The sequence below is a fragment of the Ovis aries genome, chromosome 1 (genome assembly GCF_016772045.2).
Source record: "Ovis aries strain OAR_USU_Benz2616 breed Rambouillet chromosome 1, ARS-UI_Ramb_v3.0, whole genome shotgun sequence".
Classification (NCBI taxonomy): Eukaryota; Metazoa; Chordata; class Mammalia; order Artiodactyla; family Bovidae; genus Ovis; species Ovis aries.
Window position 1 is genome coordinate 93917671 of NC_056054.1, and position 9436 is coordinate 93927106.

General features: G+C 38.7%; 1 protein-coding gene across 10 annotated transcripts in view; it reads right to left on the bottom strand.

Annotated features, from left to right (window-relative positions):
* Positions 1 to 9436, bottom strand: part of CD58 (CD58 molecule) — a 69258-nt gene that overhangs the window by 48348 nt on the left and 11474 nt on the right. Inside the window, exons 2-3 of one of the 10 annotated variants that reach the window (XM_042253073.2) lie at positions 9201 to 9289; positions 9036 to 9113 (exon numbers count right to left, since the gene is read on the bottom strand). The exons of 8 other annotated variants lie outside the window; for them this stretch is intronic. In XM_042253073.2, the coding sequence (XP_042109007.1) occupies positions 9036 to 9042 (7 nt within the window). In that variant the 5' untranslated portion in view covers positions 9043 to 9113; positions 9201 to 9289. Of the gene's footprint in view, positions 1 to 9035; positions 9119 to 9200; positions 9290 to 9436 lie in introns of all 10 variants that reach the window. One more of the 10 variants, XM_060401654.1, reaches the window with a different exon arrangement.

Consider the following 9436-nt stretch of genomic DNA (forward strand, 5'->3'; position numbering starts at 1 on the left):
TTTCAGCATCAGAGCACACTTTCAGTTGACACCCATTTAGGGTAGTGCAACAGCGGCAGCTGGGAAACTAAGTCTCTGGAGACATGAGCACACATGCTCACAGTACAGAGAGTGGCCACCCTCCTCAAATGTCTTGGTCACTGTGATATCGAATAATCTGCTCCCTGAAGTCCACAAAAATTCTATTCATCAGCCCCATGCCCCAGTTCTGGCATAGGAAATATGCTCACTGGATACAAAGCTGTTGTTGTTCAGTTGCTAAGTTGTGTCCAACTGTTTGGGACCCCATGGACTGCACATGCCAGGCTTCCCTGTCCTTCACTATCTCCCAGAGTTTGCTCAAACTTATATCCATTGAGTCAGTGATGCCATCCAACCATCTCCTTCTCTGTCACCCCCTTCTCCTCCTGCCTTCAACCTCTCCCAGCATCAGGGTCTTTTCCAATGAGTTGGCTCTTCGCATCCGGTGGCCAAAGTATTGGAGCTTCAGCTTCAGTATCAGTCCTTCCAAAGAATATTCGGGATTGATTTCCTTTAGGATTGACTAGCTTGATCTCCTTGGAGTCCAAGGGACTCTCAAGAGTCTTCTCTAGCACCACAGTTTGAGATACAAAGATAATCAAAAGGAGAGCATAGTCTCTTCATCTGAGGAAGTTTAGTGCAGCTCATTTCTCTAACCTAGCTCTTAATAAATTCAAACTGAATGAGCCCTAGATATTAACAACAGATCATCCAAATAAGCCCTAGACCAGCTCAGTCTCAATAATAATATTTGACAATAGCAACAACATCAGCACTTCTACTGAAGGCTCACTATGTGCCAGGTACTTGTTCCAAGACATAGATAGATATGTGAATAGATAGGTAGATGGATAGGTTCATTAAATCCTCAACTTAACTCTGCAAGGTAGGCCTTACTCTTCATTTATTCACTCACCAAATATTTATTGAGTTCCTCCTATGTCCCAGGTACTGTACTAAGCAGTTAGGAGGATACAACACTGAACAAATCAGCCAGAATCCTGCCCTCCTGGAGTTTACATTATTGGTGGGGGTTAGGGGTGGGGGAAGGGGAAGAAAACATTAAATGAAAAAGTATATTAGGTGGTATTAAGTGCTATTGAGAAAAATGAAGCAGCGTATGGGGAGGATGATTAATAATGAGAAGAGAAGTTACTGTTATATGTGAGGTAGTTATAGCTGGCAAGTGAGCAAGGCCCAGAAAAAGTAAAGGAATGAGCTTGAGCATATGGGGAAGAGCATTCAAAGGTAACTGGAGCTCAGAGAGGTTCAGAAGCTGACCAGTCACCCAGCTGGTCCATGACAGAGCTAGTAACAGACAGGCAGCCAGCTCCAGAGCCCATGCTGTTAGCTACAATGTGAGATGCCTAGATCTTTCCTTGTCAGTTCCACCTACATCCAGTCCCAGTCAGTGATTTCTCTGTTTCCATGATTTCCAAAGGCAGAAATCTACTGGTCTTAGCTATACCACCACAGCTTCCCTGTCTTCATCTACTTCAGACTTTAACTGCAGCCCCCTGCCTGCCAACAGACAATAACCCCCCAGGCTCCCCAGTTCCAGAAACTCCACAGAACTCGCCTCACATGTGCTCTCAGCTGTCAAGCTATTTCTCTTCTCGTAGATGAGTTCAACCAGAATTAAGATGTTTGTTCTTTAAACCAACTTCCTTCTGAGCTTTCCTGTCTCCTGTCATGCTAAAAATATTCTTCTTTTTATTCCTTATTCTTGCACTTGAGAATGCTTCTCTCCCCAGGATGTTTCCCTCTCAATCTGTGCAGTCCATTTCAACAGCCACTAGCAACACGTGGCTCATAAGCCCATGACATGTGGTTAGTCCAAATTGAGATGTATTGTGAGCATAAGACACATACCACACTTTGAAGATTAAGTACGAAAAGGGAAATGTAAAATCTCTCATTAATATTTTTTATATCAACTACATGTTGAAATGAAAATATTGTGGGTATGTAAGGTTAAATAAAATATACTAAGATTAATTTTACCTGTTTCATATTATGTTTCTATTTAACAGCATTACTCTGGCCTGCTCTTTCAATATACCCATATCATATCATGCTCAAAAATCACATCTGCCTTTGATTGTTCTTGTCTTGGATAGTACCTACAGCATGCTTTGGAGAATAAGGTTCTTACTAGAGCCATTTAAGATTCTGAAAGTCTTTTTAAATCTATTCACCAAAGTTTGATTAAAGGTATTTCAATACACTATTGGTTATTTCATTAAAAATTTCTTTATAATCCCTATTATTTTTTCCAAGTACTCAACTCATACTTGAGAAACTCTATTACAACAAATTTATGATGACAGACTTATTAGTTTCTTATTAATATGGATTTCTTATTATAATCTGAATGTGCACATTAAACTTTTTTTTTTTCCTACTTTTTAACTGTTACATGGGAGAAACATTCAGAAACTACAGACCAGATAGCCTGATGGAAATTCAGACACTGATCTTGACAGACATTCAGGGAACATTAGGGAAAATGAAGGTCACTTGGGGGTTATTCCCTGGTGGGCCAGTGGCTAAGACTCTGTGCTCCCAATGCAGGGGGCTTGGGTTCAATCCCTGGTCAGGGAACTAGATCCCAAGTGCTGCAATTAAGAGTTTACATGCCTCAACTAAAGATCCCACAGGCCACACCAAAGGACAAAGATCTCGCATGCCACAACTAAGGCCTGACATGGCCAAATAAATAAATTTTTTTTTTTAATGAAGGTCACTAGTAACCAAAATGGGTTCATTTCCTCAGAACAAGCCTATCAAAATAATTTGGTTTCTGAGTTTCTGACCTTTACTGGAGCAGGGGACATGAGGAGTAAGGTGTCTACGAGATCGTGGTCTTACATGGCTTGAGCTTCCCAGTGTGGCTTTAACCAAGAGAGCAGATCCAGCTGAACTTAAAACAATATTTTTGAAGTATGCAAGCACTGAAAAAACTGGTGAATTTTTCATGTCTCCCAATGACTTCGTCACCCGATATTTGAACATTTTTGGAGAAAGCCAACCTAATCCAAAGACTATGGAACTTTTAAGTGGTGTGGTGGATCAGACTAAAGATGGTGAACCTCTCTGGGTGTCCCTCAATGTGGAGAAACTTTTCATCTTTAACCTAGATGTTTTATCATCGGTGTTGTATAGATGGAGAAGTCTTGAGGCTACTGTAAAAATAAAACTGAAAACCAGAAGCAGGAGGCTTAAGTCCAAATCCTGAGAACATCAGAGAACTCCTGAATCCAGGGAACATTAATCAATAGGAGCTCATCAAATGCCTCCATACATACACTGAAACCAAGCACTACCCAAGGGCCAACAAGTTCCAGAGCAAGACATACCACACAAATTCTCCAGCAACATAGAAACACACCCCTGAGCTTCAATATACAGGCAGCTCAAAGTTACTCCAAAACCATTGACGTCTCATAACCCATTACTGGTCACTCCATTGCACTCCAGAGAGAAGAAATCCAGCTCCACCTACCAGAACTCCAACACAAGCCTCCCTAACCAAGAAACCTTGACAAGCCACTGATAGAACCCCACCCACAGTGAGGAAACTCCATAATAAAGAGAACGCCACAAATTCCCAGAATACAGAAAGGTCACCCCAAACACAGCAATATAACCAAGATGAAGAGACAGAGGAATACTCAGCAGGTAAAGGAACAGGAGAAATGCCTACCAAACCAAACCAAAGAGGAAGAGATAGGGAATCTACCTGAGAAAGAATTCTGAATATTGATAGTGAAAATGATCCAAAATCTTGAAATAAAAATGGAATCACAGATAAATAGCCTGGAGACAAGGACTGAGAAGATGCAAGAAAGGTTTAACAAGGACCTAGAAGAAATAAAAAAGAGTCAATATATAATGAATAACGCAATAAATGAGATCAGAAACACTCTGGAGGCAACAAATAGTAGAATAACAGACGCAAAAGATAGGATTAGTGAAATAGAAGACAGAATGGTAGAAATAAATGAACCAGAGAGGAAAAAAGAAAAACGAATTAAAAGAAATGAGGACAACCTCAGAGACCTCCAGGACAATATGAAACGCTCCAACATTCGAATTATAGGAGTCCCAGAAGAAGAAGACAAAAAGAAAGACCATGAGAAAATACTTGAGGAGATAATAGTTGAAAACTTCCCTAAAATGGGGAAGGAAATAATCACCCAAGTCCAAGAAACCCAGAGAGTTCCAAATAGGATAAACCCAAGGCAAAACACCCCAAGACACATATTCATCAAATTAACAAAGATCAAACACAAAGAACAAATATTAAAAGCAGCAAGGGAAAAACAACAAATAACACACAAGGGAATTCCCATAAGGATAACAGCTGATCTTTCAATAGAAACTCTTCAGGCCAGGAGGGAATGGCAAGACATACTTAAAGTGATGAAAGAACAGATTACTGTACCCAGATTACTGTACCCAGCAAGGATCTCATTCAAATACGAAGGAGAAATCAAAAGCTTTACAGACAAGCAAAAGCTGAGAGAATTCAGCACCACCAAACCAGCTCTCCAACAAATGCCTAAGGATATTCTCTAGACAGGAAACACAAAAAGGGTGTATAAACCCGAACCCAAAACAATAAAGTAAATGGCAACGGGATCATACTTATCAATAATTACCTTAAATGTAAACGGGTTGAATGCCCCAACCAAAAGGCAAAGACTGGCTGAATGGATACAAAAACAAGACCCCTATATATGCTGCCTACAAGAAACCCACTCAAAACAAGGGACACACAGACTGAAAGTGAAGGGCTGGAAAAAGATATATCACGCAAATAGAGACCAAAAGAAAGCAGGAGTGGCAATACTCATATCCGATAACATAAACTTTAAAACAAAGGCTGTGAAAAGAGACAAAGAAGGACACTACATAATGATCAAAGGATCAATCCAAGAAGAAGATACAACAATTATAAATATATATGCACCCAACATAGGAGCACCACAATATGTAAGACAAATGCTAACATGTATGAAAGGGGAAATTAAGATTAACACAATAATAGTGGGAGACTTTAATACCCCACTCACACCTATGGACAGATCAACTAAACAGAAATTTAACAAAGAAATGCAAACTTTAAATGATACAATAGACCAGTTAGACCTAATTGATATGTATAGGACATTTCACCCCAAAACAATGAATTTCACCTTTTTCTCAATTACAGGAGAAAAACTATTAAAAATTCCAACATATGGAGGCTGAACAACACGCTTCTGAATAACCAACAAATCACAGAAGAAATAAAAAAAGAAATAAAAATATGCATAGAAACTAATGAAAATGAAAACACATCAACCCCAAACCTGTGGGACACTATAAAAGCAGTGCTAAGAGGAAAGTTCATAGCAATACAGGCATACCTCAAGAAACAAGAAAAAAGTCAAATAAATAACCTAACTCTACACCTAAAGCAACTAGAAAAGGAAGAAATGGAGAACCCCAGAGTTAGTAGAAGGAAAGAAATCTTAAAAATTAGGGCAGAAATAAATGCAAATGAAACAAAAGAGACCATAGCAAAAATCAACAAAGCCAAAAGCTGATTCTTGGAAAGGATAAATAAAATTGACAAACCATTAGCCAGACTCATCAAGAAACAAAGGCAGAAAAATCAAATCAATAAAATTAGAAATGAAAATGGAGAGATCACAACAGACAACACAGAAATACAAAGGATCATAAGAGACTACTATCAGCAATTATATGCCAATAAAATGGACAACGTGGAAGAAATGGGCAAATTCTTAGAAAAGTACAACTTTCCAAAACTGAACCAGGGAGAGATAAAAAATCTTAACAGACCCATCACAAGCAAGGAAATTGAAACTGTAATCAGAAATCTTCCAGCAAACAAAAGCCCAGGTCCAGACGGCTTCACAGCTGAATTCTACCAAGTTTAGAGAAAAGCTAACACCTATCCTACTCAAACTCTTCCAGAAAATTGCAGAGGAAGGTAAACTTCCAAACTCATTCTATGAGGCCACCATCACCCTAATACCAAAACATGACAAAGATGCCACAAAAAAAAGAAAACTACAGGCCAATATCACTGATGAACATAGATGCAAAAATCCTCAACAAAATTCTAGCAATCAGAATCCAACAACACATTAAAAAGATCATACATCATGACCAAGTGGGCTTTATCCCAGGGATGCAAGGTTTCTTCAATATCTGCAAATCAATCAATGTAATTCACCACATTAACAAATTGAAAAATAAAAGCCATATGATTATCTCAATAGATGCAGAGAAGGCCTTTGACAAAATTCAACATCCATTTATGATAAAAACCCTCCAGAAAGCAGGAAAAAAAGGAACATATCTGAACGTAATAAAAGCTATATATGACAAACCCACAGCAAACATTATCCTCAATGATAAAAAATTGAAAGCATTTCCCCTTAAGTCAGGAACAAGACAAGGGTGCCCACTTTCACTGCTACTATCCAACATAGTTCTGGAAGTTTTGGCCACAGCAATCAGAGCAGAAAAAGAAATAAAAGGAATCCAAATTGGAAAAGAAGAAGTAAAACTCTCACTGTTTGCAGATGGCATGATCCTCTACATAGAAAACCCTAAAGATGCCACCAGAAAATTACTAGAGCTAATCAATGAATATAGTAAAGTTGCAGGATATAAAATCAATACACAGAAATCCCTTGCATTCCTATACATGAATAATGAGAAAGTAGAAAAAGAAATTAAGGAAACAATTCCATTCACCATTGCAATGAAAGAATAAAATACTTAGGAATATATCTACCTAAAGAAACTAAAGACCTATATATAGAAAACTATAAAACACTGATGAAAGAAATCAAAGAGGACACTAATAGATGGAGAAATATACCATGTTCATGGATCAGAAGAATCAATATAGTAAAAATGAGTATACTACCCAAAGCAATCTACAGATTCAATGCAATCCCTATCAAGCTACCAGCGGTATTTTTCACAGAACTAGGACAAATAATTTCAAGATTTGTATGGAAATACAAAAAACCTCGAATAGCCAAAGCAGTCTTGAGAAAAAGGAATGGAACTGGAGGAATCAACTTGCCTGACTTCAGGCTCTACTACAAAGCCACAGTCATCAAGACAGTATGGTACTGGCACAAAGACAGAAATACAGATCAATGGAACCAAATAGAAAGCCCAGAGATAAATCCACACACATATGGACACCTTATCTTTGACAAAGGAGGCAAGAATATACAATGGAGTAAAGACAATCTCTTTAACAAGTGGTGCTGGGAAAACTGGTCAACCACTTGTAAAAGAATGAAACTAGATCACTTTCTAACACCACACACAAAAATAAACTCAAAATGGATTAAAGATCTAAACATAAGACCAGAAACTATGAAACTCCTAGAGGAGAACATAGGCAAAACACTCTCCGACATACATCACAGCAGGATCCTCTATGATCCACTCCCAGAATTCTGGAAATAAAAGCAAAAATAAACAAATGGGATCTAATTAAAATTAAAAGCTTCTGCACAACAAAGGAAACCATAAGCAAGGTGAAAAGACAGCCTTCTGAATGGGAGAAAATAATAGCAAATGAAGCAACAGACAAACAACTAATCTCAAAACTATACAAGCAACTTATGCAGCTCAATTCCAAAAAATTAAACGACCCAATAAAAAATGGGCCAAAGAACTAAATAGACATTTCTCCAAAGAAGACATACGGATGGCTAGCAAACACATGAAAAGATGCTCAAAGTCACTCATTATTAGAGAAATGCAAATCAAAACCACAATGAGGTACCACTTCACACCAGTCAGAATGGCTGCGATCCAAAAGTCTACAAGCAATAAATGCTGGAGAGGGTGTGGAGAAAAGGAAACCCTCTTACACTGTTGGTGGGAATGCAAACTAGTACAGCCACTATGGAGAACAGTGTGGAGATTCCTTAAAAAATTGCAAATAGAACTGCCTTATGACCCAGCAATCCCACTGCTGTGCATACACACCAAGGAAACCAGAATAGAAAGAGACACGTGTACCCCAATGTTCATCACAGCACTGTTTATAATAGCCAGGACATGGAAACAACCTAGATGTCCATCAGCAGATGAATGGATAAGAAAGATGTGGTACATATACACAATGGAGTATTACCCAGCCATTAAAAAGAATACATTTGAATCAGTTCTAATGAGATGGATGAAACTGGAGCCTATTATACAGAGTGAAGTAAGCCAGAAAGAAAAACACCAATACTAACATATATATAGTATATATAGTATATAGTATATATAGTATATATAGTATACTATATAGTATACTAACATATATATGGAATTTAGAAAGATGGTAATGATGACCCTGTATGAAAGACAGCAAAAGAGACACAGATGTGTAGAGCAGACTTTTGGACTCTGAGGGAGAGGGAGAGGGTGGGATGATTTGGGAGAATGACATTGAAACATGTATACTATCATGTAAGAAACGAATTGCCAGTCTATGTTCGATGCAGGATGCAGGATGCTTGGGGCTGGTGCACGGTGATGATCCGGAGGGATGGTGTGGGATGGGAGGTGGGAGGGGGGTTCATGTTTGGGAGCTCATGTACACCCGTGGTGGATTCATGTCAGTGTATGCCAAAACCAATACAGTTTAAAATAAAGTCTTAAAAAAGAAAAAAAATAATTTGGTTTCCTGAGATGGACACTTGCTTGATAAAACATATCAAGGTCACAACTTTGAACTGACAGTTTCCAACTGCAGGCAGACAGCAGACATGAATTTCTTACAGTATTTCTGGGAAAGAGGTGCCCTCACTTTCACTGGTTTCATTTTGAGCCCCACAGTCCTTGGGCTAAGAGCTCATCAGCACAGGCACAAGCAGCATTGAGAAGGAGAAGGCCAACAAATGCAAGGGAAAGGGATTGAAAACAAGAAAACAAAGAGGCCAAAGGAGAGAATCCCATGCCCATAAAGTACCTACAAGACATTCTCCTTTGAGGCTGGTGGATGGGTATCGAAGGCTATCTCCAAAGAGGAACTGCTTGAATGTCTTCCAGCCCTGTTCTGGGGACAGGATCATTATTTTAGTCACACTTCATATTCAAACTTGTCTGAGCAAATGGAAAAGGTTGTATCCTGGTTTCACCTTCAGTCCTGAGATGGAAGCTTTTATCTGTAACTGCACAATCTAAGGTGCTGCTGCTGTGCCCTTCAGTAAAAACTTCAAAAAGCCTTCTGTACTCGAGAGAAAACATGAGAAGAAATCAAAAGACAGAAAACTTGGGCAAACAAGGGCTGATGCATGCAGGCAAACATTCTGCTTTTAAAGAGAGAAAGCAATGCCTACCCTCAAAGCTTGTATTAATTAAAAAACACGAGTGT